Raw genomic sequence first — 25,720 nt, 5'->3', positions numbered from 1 at the left:
AGGAGGCTGCAACAAACTGAGTTGGTGCTGGGAGGGCTGGCAGCCAGGAAGCAGGCTGACTACTAATGAGCTAGCTATGCACAAACAGGGAGACTCATAGGCACATATATGTAGGCTACCCTAAGGAGTAACCCAGGAAATAGTTGCAGAGCAGTAAGTTGTGCCAGGGCAGGCATCTAGGCATCTCAGAAGCACAGAGCCAGAAGCAGCTGAGCTGAGCTGCAGCAGGGAAAGGCAAATTGGTCCACAGGTCCGAAAGGAAACTTTTGTGGGTGGCTGGAGAGCTACCTGACAGGAAGGGGTGGAGCTTTGGAAGCATATAAAACCAGTGCTGGAGATCAGGTGGTCAGGTTAGCTCTGTAGGTGGCAGGGAAAGGAGTTCCTGATCACTATAGCTCCCAGAGCGGGGCTGAGTGACACCAGAGCTGCCCTAGGAGGTACAAGTAAAGGAGCTAAGGGTTTGCAGGATAGTATGACACAGTGCGGGGATAGTTTTAGTTGTAGCCAGTGGACTTATATTTTTGTTTAAGCTTTAAATCAGTGGACTGTGTGTGGCTATACAGAGTGGGTGAGGAGACTACAGTGGACTGCCTGAGGGGCACACCAAGGGATGTAAGCCAGGGATGACTTGGGGCCTGGAAGGCTGGGGGCCCAGTGTGCTAGAGGGGCAAAACTAGGGCCAGGGGCCCAGCCCCTGATGGGCTGGAGCCCAGAAGCTGCAGACCAGTGCAGTAGGCCTAGGCTAGGCATAGGTAGAGAGAAGGGGCTGAAACTGGGAAGGCCGAAGATGCAACAAAGGCATGGATGCCTAAAAATATATTGGGTCAAGGTGCCCCAATGAAGCTATTAACAAGTAACATCTGCGAGGTATGGATTTATGTGGCTGTAGGGGCTGAAGGAGACCAAAAATAGCCTTCAAGACAACAGGTGCCCTGGGGCATGGGTGGAGCCAGGAGGGCCCACTTAGTGTTTGAGGTTCAGGACTGGACCAGTAGGGTCCAGGAGGGCCCTGCTGGCTGAAGGATGGATGAGGGCTTGCTCTGGGACCCTACAATAGTCTCCCTTTTTACAAATCAGTTAATTACTTAAAGGCATGGCAAGTGAGAGAAAAGGAAAGGTACCCAGGGAACAAGAGCAGGGCAGGAGTTGCGTGGCCACTAAAGGGTGTCATGGCCACCCTGGGAGCGTGGCTTGATTCTGGCACAAACATAAACACAAAGCAAACTAGTTTTTCAGGTATCCCACTATAAGTTTACTTGATAAAACTCACAGGGTGTGATTTATCTTGTTTACAAAATTTGGGGTTTGATGAATTAACTTGAACCAAATGACACTACACCCAAAAAATAATGGAAAACCAGTATTTACATCTATTTTGAAGCAAAAAATTTTGTTTACACTATTTAAACTAACAAGAACTACTTTAAATGGAAAAGAGCAAGTTACCTACTATCCCTGGTCCTGAAGTACCATGTTATACCCCTGTAGTAATAGTGTAGGTTCTATCATTATTGCTGGGATTTATCAAAAATGGGAGGGGGGTGGGGGGGACATGGCTTCTGGCATCCCTAGGTGGAAGCTGAATGAAAAACATCTGTTATCAAATAAGTAGCAAGAGAAATTCCTACTTTTAACCTGTTACTAGTATTTGCCAGTTTGTTTTTGGCAAAGCAATACAAAATCCTGTGTTCCTTACTAGATTTCAGATTAATTTTTGCACAAATTATTTAACAAATTTACCGGGGGAGGGGGTGTTTTTGTTTTTTTAAGAGGGAAAATGGGCTAGGGTTGCTCATGTTCTCACGTTGCAGCAAGGGAAGTTTAGTTTGGATATTAGAAAAAACTTTCTCACTGGTGGGGTGGTGAAACACTGGAACAGATTACCTAGGGAGATGGAATCTCCATCCTTGGAGGTTGTTAAGGCCTGGCTCAACAAAGGCTGGGATAATCTAGTTGGGGTGGTGCTGCTTTGAGCAGGGGGTTGGACTAGATGAGGTCCTTTCCAACCCAAATTTTCTATGATTGTAATGCTCTTTTTCTCCTATATCTTTTCTGTTTCTGTGTTGCATGCACGGTGCTCTTTGCTTTGAAGGTTATCCTTGTAATGAAGTACTACATAAAATCATTACCAGGAAGAGTAGAGGATCTGTAACAGCAATAACAAAAATTACTCTTAATCTATTGACAATCACTTATTCAAGCAAACATATTTATGAGCCTGATCAGAATTTTTAATAGAAACTTGAATAAGAAAAGGTTATTTGGGAGATGAGGAAACAGAATGTAAAAAGTAAATTTTTTTTTTTTACGAGGGGTGGATGTGTTGTGGAAGGGGAGATTGCTAGCTGAGTAGGAAGACAGTATTCTTATGCTAATCCAGGCTCTGGATAAGGAGCAAAGCAGCCATGCAAACAATGGAAGTGGAGCCAGAAAGTCTGCTATGTAGTCTAGCATGCCTTGAAAAGCATGTCAGACGGGGCGCCTAGAGCTGCTTGAGGGGAGGGGCCCAAGGAAAGGAGAAAGCTTTACTCTGAGTTGTTTTATGGAACTGGCAGCTAGCCAGAAAAATTAGAAAACCTTACTACATAAAAAGCAAGAATTAAGGTGCAGACTGAGATGCAGGGGGAATGTAAGGGGGGAGTGTAGCTGGTAGCCTTTTCTTTCAGCATAAAACCAGTAGTTTGGCTCTATTTTGCTGCTCTTCAGTGTTATTTTCTTTTTCATTCATGCCAAGCATAACATTGGAGTGTTCTTGCTTTTTACATATGCTTATTTTAAAAGGATACTCTAGAAAAGAAAAACCATACGTTTTAACAAAATGCCCCTAATCACAAATTATCTTATGCAAGCCACAGGTGTTTAGGTAGGAAAACTTGTTTGTAGCTGTAAAGCCAGCTTGGTTTAACTACACATTTTGTCAGAAATGCAATGTGTAATCCATTTTCCTTTTCTTCATCATCCTTAGCAGTCAAAGAGAGAAACTGTGTTCCCTGAAGGCATCATAAAGTAAAAAATATGTGCAAGAGGAACAGAAATATTTATTGAAGAGATAACGTTTTCATTCTTTTCTTAATTTCTCTTCTGAAACACTGAATTTCTGTTCTCTTAAGATAACTTACTTCAGGTTTCAAGATTATTGTTTAAATCAAGTTATATGAGAGAGTTTCTATAATTTCATAACTTTTTAGTTTTAAGTTTTAGGGGGAAAATGGGGCCCTTGTTTTTAATGACTATGCAGGCTAAAATATTTATCCTTTTTATTTCTATAGATGTGTTTTGTGAGTGTTATGGATAGCAATGGTAATAGATTGAAGATATTAAGTGAATAAAACCTGCCCCTATAATTCTTAATTTGTTATAATTATTATTTGTACAAAATATTTTGAAGATGTGATCAAATATTTTAAAACACTAAAGCACATGTTAATAGATGGGCTGTGTGGCACTGACAGCATTCTTCCCATGTGTTTTCATAAACTGGAAAGCATTAAAAAAATTTCTCTCAGCAGTGTTTCTCAACATTTTCTATTTGAGGCACTCCTCAGAAGACTTGAAGCACTCCTTGGAAAATGCCAGATCCTAGCTTTCATTCATTTTTTTGACTATATAAAAATAATAGAGCAGTTCTTTTTGTTGCAGAGAACTCAAGAGCACTGAGGACAGGATGTTTTTAATGTTGAATTCCTCTTTGAAATCTCTGGGTTTATCTAGTGAATTGTTTGCATACCTACCAACGCTAACTTGCATGGCACCCTGTGGTGCCCTTAAAAGGATCCCAAGGCACCCCAGGGTGCTGTGGCATCCTGGTTTGAGAATCACTGCTATAAAACAAATTCTCTTGGTTCTAAACTTTACAGCCCTGGCTTCAGTGCAATTACACATATATGTAAATTTAAATGAATCCATGCAGGAGTTAACCTTCTTTGTAGCATCTTTTTCCTGTAGCTCCCAGTCTATACTTGCTGCCCAGTAGACAGTATCAAATAGAGGAATTATTGAGATACACAGGTAATAAAATGGCATGTGACATTTATTATCTTTTTTTAATAATTCATGTTTCCCTTATTGCCTCTGAATGGGAGCTTTAGCAAAGCATGTGAATGGTATCCTGTTATATTAACTTAATATTTTTTTCTTATTCAATTCTTCTAACTAAGATTTCATTAGTAATTTGGGTTTCTGTTAAATTTTGAGCTATTCGTACATTTTCTTCGTGTTCATACTCACTGGGATTTTGGAGACAAAAGTTTAGTAATTGGCAGGCTTCTAATATATGTAGCAAGCTTGCCTTTTGGAGCTTGGGTTGAGTCCCAGGCTTGAAATCTTGCTGTTTTGATTGGTGGAGCTCATCCCCCAATCAGGAGGCAGCAAGAGGAGTTCAGTCACGCCCCTTTCCTGAGGGGAGGGGGAGAGGAGTCCATCCCCCTCTCCCCCCCTCCCCCACGGACCTAATTGAAGACTGCAACACTCAGGTCCAGAAGACTTAAGGGGCGGAGCCCTGGAGCATATAAAAGGAGCTGTTTGCCCAGCAAGAGGGGAGCACATTTGAGAGAGAGAAGAGTGGGGCTTAGAAGAGCTGAGGAAGGCTGCTCAGCAATGTGAAGCAGTAGCCCAGAAGTGCCCCTGAAGACTTCCATCAGTGGGGAACAGCAGACCGCTCCAGCAGCTAGGCTCTCAGTGTGCAGCACTGCACGTGGCATCCAGAGCCTGGGAGCTGCGTGAGGTGGCTCAGGTCTGCAACCCCTGGCATGCGGCCAGAGACATGGTGCACAGGATGGTGCATGGAGTAGGACCTTTGGAGTGCTTGGGCAGCTCAGGTCCTCAACCCCCAGAACGAGGCTGGGAGCTTGGTGCAGGAGGTGCTACACAGAGAGTCCAGGAGCAGACCCAGCCTGGTGCTACACAAAGGAGCCCAGGCCTCTGACCCATAGCAAAAGGTTGAGTCCAGAGAGCCAGACAGTGATCGGGCTACTGAGCCAGCCAACAGGGCCAAGCCAGAGGCCCCAGAAGCCCTGCATTGCGGAGCCCTGTTCCAGGGGACAGCAACACCTCTTCCCCCTCCCCCCCCCCCCGAAGCCCACTGTAGGCAAGAAAACAGCTTGGGACAGAGGATGAGGACCACCCTCCAGGCCTGGGAGCCATGAGTTGCAGGGAAAAGAGGATTCCCACAGGGAAGGGGAGTTTGCCCCCCCCGGTTAGTTAAGGGCTCCTGAAAGAGGAGGTCCCACTGAGAGGGCCCCCCTAAAGTTACCAGCTTCTTTGTAGGGCTTGGGAAAGGCCCAAGGGCATTGGGGTTTCCCCTTGGGATTGAGTTTATCTTTGGGGTTTATCTGTTTCAGATCAGATACTTACCTGTGATTTACCTATATCTGGAGCACTGGTATAAGGTTTTCTGTCATTTACCCAAAGGGTATTGTTTGTGTTACTGGTTTAGATATCGTATAAATATATATTTATACATTGTACATATGTTTGTATCCATATTCCTTTCCCTTGTGATAAGTTAGTGTAAATAAATGTGTATATAGTTAAGTCCACTGACTGGGCTGGCCTGGTCCTATAGGGACGGAGGGAAACTGAGCAGTCTGCAGTTCCCACCCCACAGCACACCTGCCAACTAACAATCCCCTTCAATTGGAGAAGGTGAGTATATACCCAAGTTACCTGGGTTACATTCTGGGGGGTCGCCCAGGATCTGTTAGCAGGTAATTTGGTATTGTAAGGTGCTGTGTGTGTCTCTATAGAGAGCCAGAAAGGGAATCATGTCGGATCCTGCTAGTCCTCAACAATCTGGGAGAGAGAATGGGCAAGGATCCGCTGAGCAAGGAATGGCAACAGCATCCCCCTGTGTTATCTCTGAATGGATTGTGGCTTTGCAGCAGGTCATCAGGGAAGTGCTAAATTCTTCAAATGGCCAACCTGCATATAAAAGACTGAGGAACTTCTCAGGAAATCTCCCAGTCCCTCTAGGAGAGGAAGGGTTCAAGTCCTGGACTGCCCACATACAGGAAACTCTGATGACATGGCAGATACCAGATGAAAAGAAGCGGCAGCATCTTCTTGACGTACTAAGGGAGCCTGCCTTTGGAGTCATCCAGACTTCTAAGCTCCAGAATCCTGGTATCACCACACAGCAGTGCCTTCAGACCCTACAGGATGTTTTTGGACAGCCATCCCATGGTGGGAGAGCATACTATGAACTGCTCAGCACGTTCCAGCACAAAGGCGAGGCTGCATCTTCGTATTTGTTATGCTTGGAGCAGGTGTTGCAAAGAGTGGTTGTGCAAGGGGCCATTAGCCCGACCAAGGTGGATCATGTGAGGCTCTGGCAGGTCCAAATAGGGGCCCGATACAACCTGGCCCTTATTAGGCTTTTGAATCTGGCTGATCGGAAAACCAACCATCCTGGATTCAGCAAGTTAGTGAAAGAAATGAGGGAGGAGGAGAAGATCCTTCACCTATGGGATGCCATGTGGGTCCGTGAAGAAGTCTTCTCACATCAGGGACCTGTTAGTCGGGTAACGGCGGTGACCCCACAAGAAGAGGGCCCCTCAGAGTTTGAAGAAGAGTCCTCTCAGCCAGTGTGGGCAGCCACAGTCTCCAGGGCTCCTCCAGGGAGGCAGCCTTGGACCCAATCCTTTGCCCCACCCTGGGCCAAGACCAAAGCTGGGACTAAGATGCTGGGGACCTGTTATAAATGTGGGGAATATGGGCACTTAGCCCAAGACTATACACAGCTGGACAACCTAGACCTAGTTTTTGAGTGGCTGAAGGCCTGATGGGGGGCAGGAAATAAGGGATGGGTGGAGCAGGGGAGTCAGCTTCTCCCCAGAGCCTACCAGACTCCCAAGCCCTGGTCTCAAACTCACTGCCTGAAGAACTAACAGGCCCTAGGGCAGAGGTCCCAGTGGTAGTGAATGGCAAAATGTGTATGGCCATTCTGGATAGTGGATCGCAAGTGACCATAATATTTGAGTCCTTCTATAAAAAAAACAAAACCAAAAAAAACCCACACCTTCAGCACATGGTGTTGCATCCTCTTACTGGGCTGGGTCTGTTTGGGCTTAGCCAGAACCCATACCCTTACCATGGGTACTTAGAAATTTGTATCAAGTTCCTCACATCTGTGGCTGGGGTGGAGAAGGAGGTGAATTCCATTGCCCTAATGTATCCGGACTCAGGTTGGATAAAGGGGGCCTCCCTCCTCATTGGGACCAAGTCCAGTGTATTCCAAGTCCTGACCCGATATTGTAGGCAACAGGCTGGCCCATACTATCAGGAGCAGTTACTAATGCACGCTCTATGTTCTGAGGCCTGTGCCCGTTGGGAGAGAAGGTGTATGGGGAAAATCCCCCCCCAAATACTGGGAGCTTTGAATTTCTCTGGGATGGCCCCCCAGAAGATCCCTGCCCGAAGCCAGTGGACCCTACCCACTACATGCAGGTAGGGGGGAGAGCCCCAGCAGCTAGGACCCGTTGTGGTGGAGACCCTCTCTTGAAAAAGGGGATTGGGAACTTTGAGATTCCCCAGTGAAGTATTCGAGGCTCAAGAATTGAAAGGGGAGCAAGTCACTGTAGTGGTGGTAAATCCTTCCCTAAGAGATGTAGTTGTGCACCCGGGGCAAAAAGTGGCCACTGTATGGGAAGCAGATGTGGTGAATCAGGAAAAAAAAGGACAGTGCCCTGCACATAGATCCTAACTGTTTTTTTCTTTGGGGATTCTTCCACACCTGAGGAATGGAAGGTCCAGTTACAGAAAAAACTCCAGGATGGGGCCAATGTATTTTCCATGCATGACTGGGATGTAGGCAAAAGGTGTTGAGCACCAGATATGCCTTAGCGATCCCAGACCCTTTTGTGAAAGATCGCATCGCATACCACTGGCTGAGATGGAGGAGGTCCGGCAGCATCTGCAGGAGCTCCTCAACCACAAAATCATCACCCTTAACTATATACACTATAAATGTGTATATAGGTAAGTCCCCTGACTGTCGTGGCCTGGTTCTATAGGGACAGAGGGTCAGCAGTTCCCACCCTACAGCACACCTGCCAGCTAATAATCCCCTTCAATTGGGGAAGGAGAGTATATACCCAAGTTATCTGGGATACATATACCTTGCTGGATAATAATAGAAGGAATTGATGTCAGTTCTGTTGGGAAGGAGCAAGGGTGTCAAGTTAGTAATTGTTATTAACTTCCATATGAACAGAAACACTACTGCAATAACAGCAGGGTTGAGTTACCCCATCTATTGTCACACTTAGTAAAACATGCTGCCCCAGTGGCAACCAAGAAGAGAGTTAAATAGAGGAAAATAATGAGTCAAGATGAATAAAAGTCAAATGGTGAATGAGGGTCATTAAATTAGAAAATGTGTGATGTCTGTAGCATAGTATATGTGTAAACATCTGATGGCACTGAAAATAATTATCAGAATTTCAGTACTTTAAAATTTTGGAGAAATTCTGTAAAAATGAATGAGAATTCCTGAGTAACAGGGAGATGGGCATTACGGAGTAAAGTGAGAATGGTAAAAAAAAAAAAATGGCTATACTGTAATTTCTTCATCATTAATAACTGTGACAGCCAGCTCTCTCCTAATTGTGGGGGGGGGAGAAATGTTTACCACTTTACAAATGAAGGAATAATCCTATTGATGAGAATTCAGCAAAAAATTTGAAAGAAACTTGACCCTTCAGATTTGTTAGGGACGGGCAAAATACGGCCTGTGAGGCCATTCTATCCAACTCGTGGGGCCCCTAAAAAATTTTGAAAATGAATATTTCTCTGACTTTGGTTCCTGTCAAAAACGATAGGAACCAAGGGCAGTAGGACCCAGGGAAAGCCCAGCAGGCTCCCGCAACAGCAGGGCCTGTCCAACCCCGGCCCCCCAGCTGGACCCCTCAGCAGGGGCTTCTGGCCTGGAACCACATGGTTGCCCTGTGCCGGAACCTCGGGTAGGGGTGAGGGAAAGGGCAGGGAAGGAGCTGGTGTGGAGCACTGGGAAAAGCGGCCCCTTGCCCACCCTGTGGCCAGAGCTCCCTGCTGCAGCTGCTTGCAGCCCGGGCGGGGCTGCCCCCGCCTGCTCAAAACAAAATGAGGGCAAGGGGGTACATGGCAGGATGCCCTGCTGCCCCTGCCCCCCAGCCGGGCTCTGTAGCTGTCAGCAGCTACCCAGAACCTGGGCCAGCTGCAAAAATCTGCTGCCTCTCCACCCCAACCCTCACCTGTGCCTGCTCAGGACAGCTCCACATGGGCTGTGAGTGGCTGCAGCAGGGAGCTCGGGCCACGGGGGAGGGAGGGCAGCACTTTTTCCTATGCTCAACACCAACTTCTTCCCTGCTGGCGAGCAGGGGGTCAGGGCTGTGTGCTGCCCCTCACCTGTACTGTGGGGCTGGGGTGGCACTGAGAGTTAGCAGGTGCACGGGGCCCACACTGGTGTCCTGGGGCCAGCGCCAGCAGGGCAGCAGGAATACAGGGTTCTGGCTGGCAGGGGCTCTATGGAGTTGGGCCAGCTCCCCCCTCTCCCTGCTGGTGCAGCCCAGCCCCGCTCCACAGACCCCTGCCAGCCTGCGCCCTGCGCTCAGCCCCATCGGCACTGGCCCTGAGACATTGGTCCCAAGATGGTGACCAGGGGGCAGGGCACCTGTCAAGGGGCAGGGCTACCCATGCAGCCCTCAACAGCTTGCCAAAACTGGGAAAGCAGCCCTCCGCCCAAAATAATTGCCCACCCCTGAGATATGTTCTATTGATTATGACTTTGTTTCAGGAAGCAAAATTGCTACTAACTTCCATATGAACAGAAACACTATTGCAGTAACAGCAGGGTTGAGTTACCCCATCACAAAGTGAACTACTGTTATTTATAAACATTCTCCAAACATTTTTTCTTTTATTTCCTGTTCTGCACCTGATGGTATATGATGTACACAAATGCATATTGGATTAAAACTTCTATAAAATTTGACATGTTTTGTCACAGAGCACTGAAATATGCATTTCTGTCACATTTTAAGTTTTAGAACTTAATTGTGCTGTCATAATAGCATATGATTGGACTAGCAAAACCCATTCAGGTTACATGCATTAGTATAGGACAGAATGTGTTTTAAAAATTAATAAGGATAAATTGATTATGTTCTTTCTAAAAATTTATGTTGACTGCATTATCTCAGTGGAGCTAAACTGGTTTATATCACCTATGAATCTGGCCCGGGTATATTGTCTTGCCTCTGAATTGTAATGATGTGTTAGTTTCATTATTCATAATACAATAAAATAATGCAGTGCACTTAAATCTGATGGGTTGGGAATTACCTTGTATTGTGTGATAATTTGTCAGCACTTAAGTATAGTTAGCTTTTGCTTCTTTGTATAGGATTCTCTCTCATAGAAAAGAAAAGGTTCTCCAGGAAAAACGGATGGATATAAAATGATTAAATTTGACCAGGGAAGTCTGCAGGTTCAGAATTTGAAACTATTTACAAATGGTTGTCATTGTGATTAGATTTTGAACTTGTGTCCCTTTTAAATGTATTACACAAAGTTCTAGTAGGAATCCCTTGGGCCAGGAGTGGCCAACTTGCAACCTGTGTGCTGCAAGTGGCAGGACAACCTCTGCATGTGGCACGTGGCAGATCAGGAAGAGGACATGCAGCACAGTGGCAGATAGGGCAGAGAGCCAAAAGTAGAGTAGCAAATCAGACAAGGAGCAGAGGGCTGGGAGCAGAAAGCAGAGCATCAGATTGGACAGAGGCAAGGGTAAGGGATCAGAGTAGTACTCAGAGTGAGGGGCTAATTTGTACCACACCTGCCAAAAAGCTTGGCCTTCTCTACCCTGGGTCAAGTCCATTGCCCTGACATAATACCTGTCATAAATTAGTGAAGCTTCATCTGCTACTAATGACCTTTGTTCCCATTTGGAAGGCTGTTCCAGAACTTCACTGTCATTCATGATGGTTAGAAATCAGACTTAATTTTAATTGTGGCCAGTTCCTGTGCCATCATTGTCCTTTAGCTTAAATAGCACTTCTTCTTAATGGTGTTTATCAACCCCGGTGTATAGTGCACAATCATATTTCCTGTCAGCCTTTGTTTTGCTAGACTAAATAAGCTAAGCTCTTTGAGTCTCCTTTCATGTGGTTGGCTTTCTGAATCATCCTAATAGCCCTTCTGATCATCCTAGTAGCCCTTCTTTGCACTTTGTCCAGTTTCAGATCATGTTTCTTGAACATGCATAACAAGAACTATACATAGAATGCCAGATGAAGTCTAACTAGTGCTTTGTGCTTTGACATTAATGCTACCCTGTTTCCGTAGGAAGTATCTAGATTGATGCATCATATGGTCACATTTGTTTTTGTAGCTGCATCACATTCATAACTCGTGATCAATTAGTATACCCAGGTTCTTCCCCTTCTAAGTCATTTCTAGCTAATAAGTTTCTAAGATTTATCAAAAATTCTTATTAGTAAAAGATAATTTTTTTATATCGGGCCTGGGAGCTGGGAGCAATCTGGTAATGCAGCCCCTGCAGTCCCAGCCAATTGGGAAGGGCCTGGCCCTGGCAGCCCAACCCAGGCTGGCCCCTCTACATCCACCCTCAGCAGCACACACAGGTCAGCTTGACTCAACCCCACAGCCCCAGCCCTGGATGGATAGCAGGGCCATGCTGGCCAGCTCTGGCCAGGCTCCCAGCTCCCCAAGCAAGACTGGGGGAAAGGTGGACAGACCCCAGCTGGAGTCCCATGCCTGCCTGGAGACAGGTGAGTTTAATCCCCGCCCCCCCCGCCCTGGCACAAGCCTGGCAAGGGCTGCTTTTCCCCTCCCCCTCCAGGCACACCCTGGTGAGGGTCCCTACAGGCCAGGGTGGGGTTTTAAACCCCTCCACAGTCATACTTAGCAGCCTGCCAGGGCGTGGCCATGCCCCCCAGGGCAGCTTCCCTTTGGCCTTGTGGTTGCTGCCATAGGGAAGGGAGGGCTGCTCTGGCACCGCCAGCATCTAGCCTGAGCCTCTGCAGGCATGTGCCTGCATTTCCAGAATCAAAAGTGAATGTCTAGTCACTTTCAAATCGGATAAGTCTTTGCAGGTTACTCTAACCTGTAAAGATTTCATCAATTCAGGCTTCAACTTTTTGAATGCCTGTCCATAGTCCCTTGCATATATATATGCTAGAGATTATTTAATAAATCGTCTATATCGATATAGATATTTAAATAGATATAGATATCTAGATATATATGACTGATTCTCAGTGTGGAGATAAAATTAGTAGCATCCAGGTATAACAGCATTCTGAAGCTGCTTTTAACTCTGTGTTAAAAGCTCTCTAATTTCCTCAAAGATTTGGGAGATCCGTTTTGAGGTTATGTTTGCACATTGCCTTGTAAATGAAATTATGTTTGCACATTGCCTTGTAAATGAAACTGTGCAAAATGGCCCTGATCCTGCTAAAAGAATGCACGTTTTCCATACGAAGCCCTCCTGACAGCATTTGAGGTTTTTATGAACAGGGGGAATGCATCACATAAAATGACCTAATTCATTTCTTTGTGACTGTTAAGTTTTAGTTTACTTCATAGCACACTAGTGGATGAAACATGTATTTATTACGAGACTTCACCAGAACATTCGTCTATTAAATTTTTGGGCCATGGAGTGACATCACCAATTTTAGTGTAGTTAATATCACAGCAGAGAGCAAGATGGCGAGATTCTGTTGTACTTGTTATTTCTTGAAAACTTAAACAAGAAATACATTTTAAAAATAAGCGTTTTTATTTATGAAACAAGGAAAACAGGCATATATCAGTTTAACGGAGCTGCTGACCAAGTCATTTCATTAAAGGCTTTCCTTACTCTTGCACTGAATACAAACTCAACTTATCCTTTCTAATTTCAGGTATTTTATTAATAATTTAAGTTTCTAGACTTTTCCTCCTTATAAAAGGTTAATAAAGAAAAAGTGATGACATTCATATTCAATACTACTGTATTGATGTTTCCTAACTATAAAGCTGCTTCCATACCAAACTTTGGCATTATTATTTTTTCATTTACAACCAATTGCTTTAGAATGGTTTGGTTATTTTATTGTTCGGACACTGCTTAAAGCTTTTTCTGAAGGTAAGATTAAAGTATGTTGCATTTACTTTTTCAAACTGTTTGCCTAGTGTATTACTGAAAAGGTTGTATAGAGCAATGCTTCTATCATGGTTTTATTTCAATTCTAGTTTCCTATTCTGCCATAATAATGCAAGTAGAATTATTTCATTGTACATTGCGGTTAGAACTGTCCCAGTTCTATGGCTTTATAAAGTTCTGTATCCAGATATAGTCTCTCTTTGCATCAGTTCTGTCTGCATCTTGCAGTGATGAAACTTCTTTTTACTTCATTACTAAGAAGTCACAGATGTGTGAAAAGTAGGCCACAGGTCAAAGGCTCCATGCCCTCTACCTATACAAATTGAAAGTGACAGACGCCTCCCTGCTCTGCCAGTAATTTACCTCCATGTTAAATGCCTCTGAATCACTAATTAAAATGAAAAGTTCTTGGGTCTATCAACAGACAGATTGAGTTATTTATGGTGGAAGCGGCCACCAACAGTAATTGCAGCATATCCTTGAACAAATACAAGTTTTTGCATTCAGGAATAGCGCCAGGCTGACAGAGGTCATGGGGGTCAAGCCCACTGAAACAAGAGGCCAAAGAAAGGCAAAATCAGTGCTCTGTTCATCTTAGTACAAAATCTTCTTTGTCTCTATTAACTATTTAGGTGTTCAAGTTGCTTTTTAGTCCTTTGAGGCCTAATTATGCTTGCTTTATTAATCACAGTAAAAACTTAATTATGGAAAAAGTGACTACCAGTGCTACACTTAATGCAGCCATTGTATTTATGCATGTATGTATTCAATTTTTATGCCGCTCTTCTCAAGAAAGGCTCAGGGCAGCTTACAGTAACAGAACAAAATAACTTATAAACAGGAGAACAAGCAAGAGAACAAAACAATTTGACTTAAAGCAAGTAGAATATCTGCCAGCTAGGGACGTGGAATTGTGAATTTTTTAGTTTAACTGTCTTATCTATTTTTTCATTTAGTGACTTAAGCAGGTAAATATTTTAACTTTGTAGTCGGTTGCATTCCCATGAGTTGGCATGATTTCTCAGTGGTGGCTTATTTTCTGCCCAAATGAGAATCCAAGAACAAATTAATGTTCTGAGGTGGTGCAAAAGTTGTTATTAATAATTTATTGCATTGCTGTCTGCTGGAATATATTATCTTTTTCAGCAAATGCTTGACCCTACTGACTCACAAAAAAACAAGAATAGGCTATAGTGGGGGAAGAGAGGAAGAGGCTCCACTGTCTTCTATATCTGATTTCTTGGAGCCTGAATGTAAAATGAGATCAGCTACATTTTTAAAAATAACTTTAATAGTTTTGTACAGCTCACATATCTTAAATGGCTATAATGGTAAAAATAAGTAATTAATTAGACTCCCATGCAATATTATTTTCATTTAGGTGTTTGCTATTCTACAAGCATTTTCTAAAGTGTGGTATCTGAGTGTAATGTTTCTGTTACTTAAGAGGCATAACTAAAGAGCTCACTTACTAGTAACCATTTTTAGTAATATAGTAGTAATACTTTGCTAGGAGTATAGAGGCTAACAGTTTTTAAATGGATTGCATCTCTCCAGTGGTAAAACAACACATATTCCTAAGACAATGTTTGCACAGTAGGGTGTAGCATTATATCTTATGATCTTGGTAAAAATTCTAAATACGATTTTGAGCCTAAGGTGCACTCAAAAATATCTTGTTGTTAGTATTCATACTGAAATTGTGGCTTCGTTATAATTATAGTATTCTGTAAAGTGGCTTAATCTCAGTGATTTTTTTCCCCAATAAATGTATGCAGTTAATTTTCAGTAGGACAGTTGCATTTGATCCATTTAAAATATTCTCCTTTTTTTCCTTCTTTCAAATGTGGAAGAATTTTAAGCAACTACTTAACATCTTACTTTCATTATATATTTCAGGAGGCAAGTTGGAATAATTATTAAATCATCATTAGCTACTAAATCATTTAGCTACTAAAGCTTATATGAGGCTTCTCTGAACCAATCAACTTTAAAATTTGTCAAGCAGCAGGGCCAGTTGCTACAGGTGACAGTACACAGGAAAGTTTCAAAGTGAACAATGACTCGCCTGAAGGCTTATGTCAGATTACTAGGAGCCTATCTGTTCATTGTTCTTCAGGTTCAAGGTAAGTGTATATTTAGTAAAATAATCTCATGGTTTATTTTGGTTTTTTAATAATTGTAACTGAAGTTCCTTTTTGTTCCCTTAGATTTATGAAACTAGTTCTGTTTACACATCTTATTGTACAATCCCATGCTCTTGCAGGGAAAAAAATTAGGTGGCTGAAGTGCTTTCATCTTTTTACTTGTCTAGAAAATATAACGGGCTTTTAACAGAAAAAACATGTATCTATGCATGTTAGGTTAAAGTGGTTAAATCAGATTTAACAGGTGTGCAATAAGAAATGCATTTAGAGGAAAATGCTGCACTTGATAACAAAAAACAAAACTTTAAAGTAAGATGGGAAGTAAAGATATGATCAATTGCTTTGTTTAAACTTAACATTAAATCAGGCTGTCGTCCTCTGTGATACAGATATGAAAAAAAAATTAAAGCTAGTAGTGTTATGTCTTTATCAATTATACTGTCATCTTATTCACATTGCAAATAGCTGTTGCTTTTTCTCTGGATCTCCTGTCATGAATATGTGTAGATTTTGTGGACCAATGATTAGTCATCTTCACAGTTCAGAGAAGCAGATTTGCAGATGGTAATTAAACTGTCATTCATATTCTGAACATAAATCAATAGTTGTCTGCCAAGTTTGTTAAAGTAGTACGTGAATGTTTTACTTTTGAATGTAGTTCTCTCCTGAGTCTCTCCAAATTAGCACCCAGAGTTTTCGAAATGTTTCAAGAAGCAGAAACAGAATCTTACTGTTCTTTGCCATAAGGCTCTCTGGCATAAAGGAATGGGAACTATGGGTGCCTATACATGTACATTGAGGGTGCTCCAACGCACTGTAATTGCACACTCCAATTACAGTGTGTTGGAGCAGACTCGCTTAATTGAATCTGCTGTAGTGTGGTAATTACTGTGCTCCAGCAGACTCCAGTGTGTCGGCAACCCCGTGCTGAAAAATGGCACTGGGGGTGCTTTAAAGCTTATTCTGTGATCTTTAGTTAAAGCACCCCCACCACCATTTTTCAGCATGGGAACGATGATACACATGATGCTCCAGGTGCTTTATTTAGAGTGGCTCATGGAGCAGCTCTAATTAAAGCACCCCCCACCCCCACCCCTCACGTACTGGAGCATGTATATAAATGTCCCAGGAGAACAGCACAGTAATTTGGGGGTGGGGGTGTAGTAACTAGGGCAGAAGTCTTGGCTATGCATGTAGCGGGTAGGATGGTTAGGAGGGAGGCACAACTATAACATCCACCACCTAATGCACTGTTGCTACCCAAGGTGCAGTCGTCCTGTGTCTCTGTAGGAGAGCCCCTCCTGTGATTTGTCATTCTCAGTGCTTCAGAGCCTGTAACTTTCTACAGACTTGAAGCTTGCAAGTTGCAGTTTAGCATAGCAGTATTTATTACCATGTTTTCTTCATACAACATGACCCCAAATAAACATACAAATATGACACCCTAAGGGCATTTATAGATGTGCTCTGGGAGGTGGGGGTAGTCGAGGGAGACGCTTTCATTAGTCAGCTGCACTAATTAAAAGTACCCAATCGCAATTGGTTCCTGCACAGAAAAATGGCAGTGAGATGCTTTGAACTAAAGCTCATTGAACAAGTTTTAGTTTTAAGCCCCTCACCACCATTTTTCAGCATGGGGGCACTGATACACGTGATGCTGGAAGCTGATGGGGCACATCAATTTCCACACTCCAGCAGACCCAGTTAATTGAGTCTGCTCTGACATGCTAGATTTATAGCACATCAAAGCAGCCTTACTGCAAGTCTGTAGGAGCCCTAATTTGCCACAGAAAAAATGGGGATAATGGCTGCCAGTGCCCTGCTGCTATGAAGTTTGTCGCTTGAAAGAGAAACTGTATTTGATTATAACAAGCTATTACATTTTCAAAGTGCAAAATGGGGATGACTGTAGCAGTGGAGGACAGCAGCTTTGGCAACGTGTTGCAGAATTGTGGATCTGCAGGGAAGCTCACAGTAGATTTGGGAAATGAAAGAGGCGTGCTGTGAAAATTGTTTGGACAGCTTTCTGAGATGAAGATGAGCTCAAATTTAAAGTAGCAGTACATTCAGCATATAATGATTCTTGAGGTCCATACATGCATAGTCGCACTATCATCAGCTTCAGATGGTAAGAATCTGTGCTAGGCTTAACAAAGAGGCAACACTTTTTTTTAAAGAGTACTAAGAAAGGTCAAGTCACCATATTCCCGTGATAACCCTCCTAAACAAAACTATGGCATTCTCTCTCTCCCGTTCCTTAGCCCTCAAGGAAGATAGGGTATCACTGGCCCTGTATTGTGCATCCTTGTTGCACTTTTTAGCCAGTCTTGTATTATGAAAAAGATGAAGCACACCTTAATAAAAAGTACAGAAAAAATGCAGTCTATTCAGAATCCTGTGGTTAAAGCCCCCTTTTTGGAATTTTGTAAGAACTGCCCCTCAGCATAATAAAAAGAAACAAATAGGATAACTTGTCTTGCTTTAACCATTACTTTTTTCGTTTTAGGCATGTTTGGTCAGGGACTAAAAGTGTGCCAGATGAAGTAGTAATGGCAAGAAAAGACAGGAGTTTATTTGCAGCTCTTTAACAAGAAACCAGCCCAAATGTCAAAATCTAACAGATTCTGAAAGTAGTACAACAAAGTAATTGATCAGAGTGACAGTTGTGGATAAAATTCATGCAACCACCTTCTCATTATCTGAAAATACTTTCAAATTGTACAGGAGTTGAGTTACGGAAAAAGGATGATCCAAGTATGGCACTATATGGCTAAATACAGACAGCCAAAAAGCCTGAGGTTGAATTCATAATTTCATAGTTGTTAGCAGCTGGAAGGGAACTTACAGATCATTGGGTCCAGCCCCACCCTGCACTTGAGCAGCAAAGACTGCTGGGATCAGATGACCTCAGCGAGATGAGCATCAAGATGCTTTTTGAAGATCACCTGAGTGGATGACTGGACCACCTCAATTGATTCAATCCTTGCAAGTTTCTGTAAACTACTTAGATTTAGCCAATAAAAAAGTGAACTGATGTTCACTTTTCAAAAGTGAAAGGCAGCCAGACCCCTGCAATGGCCCATACCTGGAGCCAGGGGTGCTAAAATGTACCTCCCAGCCTGCTGGGCAGTGCAGAGAGCTGGGAGATGAGTGATATTCCCAGCCACACCTCCTCTTTATCCACCAGTCAGCTGAGGAGGGGGCATGGGGGGGACTCCTCCTCTCCCCCTCACCAAACCGCCAGCTGGGGTGTCTCCAGCACTGGGGACGGGGGGAAGGAGGGAAGCCCCTGGTGGTTGTTTTTCCCCCTTCTCCCTGTGCCCAGAGCTGGTGCCCCTAGCTCCACTCTGCCTCCTCAGTCCAGTCCAGCTGAAGAGGTTGCCTGGGGGAAAATCCCCCCCCAGCACACACTGGACCCTCAGCCAGGGTCTCCCACACACAGGGGGAAGGGGGAGAAGCCCCCAGCAAAGTGCTTCTTCCTCTCTCCCCGCTTCTTCCTCTCTCCCCAGATCCATGCCCCCTCCTCAGTCTGGGTGGAAACCCTCCCCTCTGCCTGGCACTGGACCCCCAGCTGGGGTCTCACCAGTGTCAAGGGAAAGAGGAAACCTCAGTGGGGCATTTCTCCTTTTCCCTTCATACCTGGAGCCATGAGCTGAGCCAGCCACCTGGCCATGCCCCCTCCTTGACCAGCAGGCTGGCTGAGGAGGGAGTGGGGGTGGGAATGGACCTGCTGCCCAACTCTGGACTCCCCGCTGGGCTGTGCCAGGTGCAGTGGGGAGCCCTCACTGGGGGCCATTTTTCCCCCCACTCCCTCCTCAGCCAGCCCAGGAAGCAAGGAGGAGGCACGGTCAGGTTGGCTCCCAGCCTGGGCAGGGAAGTAAAGCCTGCACTGTGAGCTTCCCTGTAGCTGGGAACTGGGCTGAATCCCTTGTGAGATAAGAGCTTAGTGCACCAGCTGGTCTGTATCAAGTTCCCACCCCAACTTACCTTGCAGTAAATTGCTCTTGTTTCCATACCTTACTGTTTTTTCTAGTGGTTTTCAGTAAATCCTGTTAAACCAGCTTTGCTTTTTTTTAAAAAAAACACTTTTTTTTAAAAGCAAATATAATTGCAGATGTTTGGGACAGTTTAAAAACTACCATGCAAATTCTGCTGCTGTACATTTCAACTTACATTTCCAGATTTGATTTTAGTTCTTTTATTCAGAGTTGATTTAAAGCCTTGAAACCTCAGATAGGAAGGTGTTGGTGTGATTGTTAGGAGCAGGCATCCTATATGCATATTAACTGTTTCCTGTATGGCTTAGAACAGTTCTTTCCATCACAGAAATGAAATCCTAGTTCATGGTGTGTAGGTATACAAGAGATTTTAGCAAAGACTGTTATATTTTCTCATTCAGATTCACATGGCTATAACAGGCCAGGAAAACAAATCTTCAACCCCCAAGATATTTTGTACACAGGAATATAATTTTTAATAAGGGAATAAAAAAGAAAATGAAGTCTCTCTCTCTCCCCCCCCCATATATTTTTTTTGTGTTTTCAAAATTTTGGATGGAAATCAGAATTAATTTTCAAATAAAAGCATTTAAAAATGTTTTCAGTTTTAAAAAAAATTCTCACTTCATAAAATACAGAAGGGGGAAAATTTTACCAAAGCATGCTTTGCATTTAAAACTTACTGCTTTATTATAACAAAGAGAATCTTTATCTTGTTAACTGCTCACTTAAGTTACAACTGTCTTGCCTAGTGGGATGCAAACTAAAATGGTCAGGATTCAGAATAAATCATTTAATTACTGATGTTTCTTCAGTGCCTTTTAATAATTCATCCTGAGGAAAATTTTGAAAAGTTCTCCCTCAGTTGGCTGGGAAAGAATCCTAGTGTGCCTTAGCATAAAGAACCTGGAATATTCCCAGATCTATAGGAGTACAGGGAGGTAGTTAGCCATGTTAATCTGAAGTCAGGCAGAAGACACAGCAGGGTGGCACCTTAGAGACTAATTTATTCAGATAGGCATAAGCTTTTGTAGGTGATAGTCTTAGACTGAAAGTCCATTTATAGCATCTGATGAAGTAGGCCTAGAGAATATTTCCAAGACTTAAAAATGTTGAGTGTCAACCCACTGTAGACCTGACCTCTATGCAGCACAGGAGGAAGGACTGTGCCTGAGGGTCACAGCTTCACTCTGGAACAACAGTCTGGGGTACTTGTACATGTGAAAGGAGGTTTAGTTCTCCCTAAATTGAAATGGTGGGATTTTAATTGGTGGGTTTTTTGTTGTGTCAATTAAAAACCCACCATTTCAATTTAGGGGCTTCAGTCACATCACAGTGATGCCCCCACCCCCTCTTCTCGCCCCGCTACTGCAGGCAGGCTCCACTAGGGTGGAAAAAAAAGTAGTGAGGGGTCTGATACTTTTTTTTTCTGCCCAGAGCCTGCTTATCTTTCCTGCCACTGGGTGCGAGCTGCCGGCAGGCCCTGAGCTGCAGGGGGCCCTGCTCCTTCCCTCTGTGGTGGCAGGACCCCCTGGGCAGCACCTGCCCATTAGCAGCCCACCTGGGTGTTCCAGGGAGCGTTACTGTTGTGGAGGGAAGAACCAGGGCCCCCACAGCTCAGTGACTGCTTGGCCTGCCGGCAGTTCATCCCCCAGCTGCAGGAGATGGAGGCAGGCGGGAGGAAAAAAAAGTGGTGAGGGGCCCAATCCTTTTTCTTTTTCCAGAGCCTACCTGAATTTCCCCTGCTTGGAAAGGCAAGTTGCATGCAGGCTAAGTGGTCCCTGACCTGCAGGGGGCCCTGGTCCTTCCCTCCTACAGCAGCACCCCCCTAGTACTGCCTGGGCAGGGTGCTAGCAGGTTGGTGCCGCCTGCAGAGCGCCACCACTGTGGAGGTCCAGGGTCCCCTGCAGCTCAGAGGCTGCTCAGCCTGTTGGCAGCTTGCCCCCCGCCACAGGAGAGGCAAGTAGGCTCCAGCACCCTGTACACTGTTCCTGCTACCTTCCTGCCACCTGGGACTGACCAGGAACAGGCTGGGTTGCCCCTGGGCTAGTGCAGTAAGGTGGCAGGAGGGCGGATGGGTGTGCTGGCAGGGGGAGAAGGCGGTGGGAATGGTGCACAGGGTGTTGGAAGCCCACCAAGCCCAAGATTCCCCAAGCACGTCCGGGCTTCTAGTGCTCCGTGCACTGTCACAATTTGTTAGGTAGCAAACTCAAATACATCGAATGGGTTTTACCTTGCTATGTAATAAGGTCATTTAAAGTGAAATACCCCATTGCATGTGTACATTGTGACAAAATTAAACTGAAATACACCTCCACGGGTGCAAATATTGACACCATTAAAATGATGCAAAAGGGCAATTAAGCCACTTGAACGGCCAATGTTGTCACATGTACAAACACTCCAGGATTAGAAGAAGAATGAGTTAGAGGTTACTTAGAGAAGCTACATGCTTTCAAGTTGGCAGGGCAAGATGGGATGCACCCTAGTTTACTGAAAGAATGAACAGATTGGAAAGAGTCCAGCAGAGAGGGATAAAAATGCTCTGCCAACATCCAAATCATTAATAAATATGATGAACTGCACTGAGCCTAGGACAGACCCCTGTGGGACTCCACTTGAAACCTCCCACCATTCTGACACAGAACCATTAGTAATTACATGTTGCTTGCAGCTATTAAGTCTATCCACTGTATAGTAATTTTGCCCACCCCATATTTCTCCAATTTTTAGAAGGTTATGTGGGACATTGTCAGAAGCCTTGTTGAAGTCCAGATACACTGTATCCACAGCCTCTCCTTTATCCATCCATCTATCAAAGGAGATCAGATTTGTTTGACGCGATTTGTTCTTTGTAAATTCATATTGGCTGCTTGAGATCAGCCTTTCCTCCTCCAGATGCTTGCAAATAGCTTTCTTTAGAATATGCTCCAGTATATCATTATCACACAACAGGGTGATGGGGGAGAAGGGAGGAAGTTAGCATGGACAAAAAAAGCATGCATGCAGGAAGCAGAGAGACAACTTTCCAGCACAGCACTTGACTTTGGATCTTATGAACAATACCAGAGGAAACTTGACCAGTACAAGAGGGAACTACAGAACCTCTTAAAATACTACCTCTGGAAAACAGAAGAGAATTTATGATCCCAACCTCCAGGAACCAAGGCTAGGCACCTGTTATTTATTACCGAAGATCCACAAACCTAGCAACACAGGAAGCTCCATTGTCTCTGGCATTGGTACTATCACAGAGGGGGTTTCTAGGTGTTGTCTCTCTTCTATTCCCATATGCCACTGTTTTTTTTTTACTGCATTACCTGAATTCGCTTTTATAGCAGGGGTGGGCAATTATTTGGGTCCGCAGGCCACACAGGAGTTGTTGCAAGCCAGGTCAGCATGCATGCCTTCCTCCCTCCCCGACCCCCTGCAGCAGTTTTTTCCTGGCCACTGGCGCCATGTGCTTAGCCCAGGGCTTGGGCCCTGCCCAGTCTCTATGGGGCCCAGGGCTGGCACTGGGGATGCTGGGAAATGGAATCCGGCTGCACAGCTGCCCCAGCCCTGCTGCATGCCCAGGAGCAGCAGGATGTGCCTCAGGCTGAATGGCACATGGGCCAGGCCTGCAAGCTGGATTTTGCCCACCCCTGTTTTATAGCCATTATGTCCCTCAGGGGGTTAACTGCTTTGTTTATTTCTTTGATCCTTAAACCTACCTTCACCTCTCTCAGCAGTCTCCTCTCCCCTTTTCCATATCCTTTGTATTTAAGTTACTTCATTCCTTTCTGTTTAGTATGCCTGCACTCTGCAAGTCCATTCCTACAGCATCTGAAAAACTAGGCAGTCACCTATAAAACCTACACTTACAAATTTATGAACAAGATGGTCTCAGAGGTGCCACCCCACCCTGCCTTCTGCCAATTTCATAGGGAGACAGTAATGTGGATTAGTATGGTTTTACAGCAGAGAGAGGTAATCAATGTGAACTCAAGCAGAAGGAAGGGTAAATTTGCATTTTACAGACCAACTAAATCAGTCCCTTGCTAACACATAATGAAACAAGCTGATGCTTATGAATCTTTGATTTAGTTAGTCTATATGATGCAAATCTACCCTGTCTTTTGCCCTTACAGCAAAGTTCACACTTTGGCTAACTTTGCAGGGAAAAAAACTATGGCAAAGACCACCCGACCAGGGGGAAGAGCTGGACCGGGACTTTTCCAGTCAGCTTATGGAGGCAGTTAGGTCAAGGGATGTTATTGTCATGGGTGACCTAAACTACCCAGACACTTGCTGGGAGGAGTAGAAAGCCAGGTCTGACTGCTCGCATAGGTTCCTGGCTGTATTACAGGACCTTCACCTTACCCAGGAGGTGCACAGCCCCCCTAGGGGTAATAACTTTCTGGACCTGGTCCTGGCCACTGGGGATGACCTGGTGAGGGGACTGCAGGTCCTTGACCACCTGGGCAATAGTGATCATCACCTGCTGGAATTCACTATCCAGCGCAGAGTGTCAAGGGCTTAAAACAAGACTAAAGCCCTTGACTTCAGAAGGGCCAACTTCAGTGGGCTTCGGAGAAAAGTGGGGGAGGCACTGAGTGCCCAGAAGGTAGAGGAGATGGGAGTCCATGAGGGATGGTTGTACCTTAAGGGAACAGTCCTCCAGGCCCAAAGGGCAACAGTCCCTGAGAGAAGCAAGGGGGGTAAGAGTGCTCAGAAACCCCCTTGGCTAAGCAAGGGCATTCAGGAATGCCTGAGGACTAAAAGGGGGGCATACAACCAGTGGAAGGGAGGAGCTATCACCAAGGAGGAGTACTCCTCCTCTGCCCGTGAGTGTAGGACGGCTATTAGAAAGGCCAAGACAGAGATGGTACTCAGGCTAGCGTCCAGGATTAGGGGCAACAGAAAGTACTTTTTCGAGTACATTGGGAGCAAGAAGAGGGCACCAGGCAATGTAGGGCCCCTGCAAGACTCAAATGGTAATCTTGTGACTACACCAGATGAGAGAGCTGATATTTATAACAGTTTCTTTGCCTCTGTTTTCTTGAGCAGGGACCAGGACATCCCTCCTACCAGAGGTAGGGACAATCTCAGGGATAGCTCTGTCAGGCCTTCGGACAAGGCCGATGTAGTTGGGAATCTTCTGGAAGGCCTAGACATTTTTAAATCTGCAGATCCAGATGTCCTCCACTCAAGGGTGTTGAGGGAGCTGGTCGGGGTTATCGCAGAGCCCTTGGCCTGGCTGTATGAGTATTCATGGTCATCTGGCCAGGTGTCGAAGGATTGGAAACTACCTAATGTGGACCCAATTTTTAAGAAAGGGAGGAAGGAGGACCCAAGTAACTATAGGTCAGTAAGCCTCACCTCAGTGCTTGGGAAGATCTTGGAGAGAATCCTCAAGGAGCAGTTCTCTGTGGGGCAGTAGGGGAGAGCATGCTCAAGGGCAATCAGCATGGGTTCATCAAAGGCAGGGCCTGCCTGACCAACCTGATTGCCTTTTATGACCAAGTAACTAAATCCTTGAATGATGGTGTTGCTGTGAACATAGTCTTTCTAGACTTTAAGAAGGCCTTTGTCACCGTCTTTCACCCCATTCTCATCAATAAATTAAGTGACTGTGACATTGATGCCTACACAATTGGATGAGTAAAAAATTGGCTGATGGGATGTACCCAGAGGGTAGTGGTGGACGGATTGTACTCAGACTGGCGAGATGTGAAGAGTGGGGTACCCCAGGGCTTGGTCCTCGGGCCCACACTGTTTAACATCTTCATCAGCAGCTTGGACAAGGGGGTGGAAAGCACGCTGTCCAAGTTTGCTGATGACACTAAGATGTGGGGTGAGGTGGACACACTTGAAGGAAGAGAGAGGCTGCAACTAGATTTAGACAGACTACAAAAGTGGGCAGATGAGAATAGGATGGGATTCAGTGTAGACAAATCATAGAATCATAGAAGTAGGGTCGGAAGGGACCTTGTAGATCTTCAAGTCCGATCCCCTGCCTGGGCAAGAGAAAAACTGGACTCAAATGAGTCCAGCCAGGTAGGCATCAAGCCTCTTCTTAAAGACCCCCCGGGGTAGGAGCCAGCACCACTTCCCTTGGAAGTTGCTTCCAGATCCTGGCTGCCCTGACTGTGAAGTAGTTCTTATGGATGAAGTAGTTCTTACGGAAATGCAGGGTGCTGCACCTTGGGAGAATTAATCCACAGCATACATAGGCTGGGGAGTTCCCCTTTTGAAAGCACAGAGGCGGAAAGGGATCTTGGAGTCATTATTGACTCCAAGATGAACATGAGCCGCCAATGCCAGACAACAGCCAGCAAGGCCAGCCATACCTTGTCATGCATCCGAAGATGCATCTCAAGCCGGTCCAGAGAGGTGATACTCCCCCTCTATGTGACATTGGTCAGGCCGCAATTGGAGTACTGCGTCCA

The 25,720-nt window shown here is 44.9% G+C and overlaps 2 protein-coding genes across 4 annotated transcripts in view; both read left to right on the top strand.

Annotated features, from left to right (window-relative positions):
* The window catches only part of BMPR1A (bone morphogenetic protein receptor type 1A), a 161,356-nt gene that overhangs the window by 101,123 nt on the left and 34,513 nt on the right, over positions 1 to 25,720 (top strand). For all 3 annotated transcript variants that reach the window (XM_090056556.1, XM_090056558.1, XM_090056557.1), the window contains one exon: positions 15,044 to 15,270. In XM_090056556.1, coding sequence (XP_089912682.1) covers positions 15,204 to 15,270 — 67 coding nt within the window. In that variant the 5' untranslated portion in view covers positions 15,044 to 15,203. The remainder of the gene's footprint in view (positions 1 to 15,043; positions 15,271 to 25,720) is intronic.
* Positions 5,763 to 6,779, top strand: LOC149859720 (modulator of apoptosis 1-like). Its single transcript, XM_090058704.1, has one exon. It carries the CDS (start codon positions 5,763 to 5,765, stop codon positions 6,777 to 6,779), a length of 1,017 nt encoding a protein of 338 aa, XP_089914830.1.

This window comes from Crocodylus siamensis, chromosome 7 (assembly GCF_052110815.1).
Source record: "Crocodylus siamensis isolate JL-2025a chromosome 7, ASM5211081v1, whole genome shotgun sequence".
Classification (NCBI taxonomy): domain Eukaryota; kingdom Metazoa; phylum Chordata; order Crocodylia; family Crocodylidae; genus Crocodylus; species Crocodylus siamensis.
The sequence above is the reverse complement of the archived record's forward strand: the minus strand, read 5'-3'. Positions and strand labels throughout refer to the sequence as shown.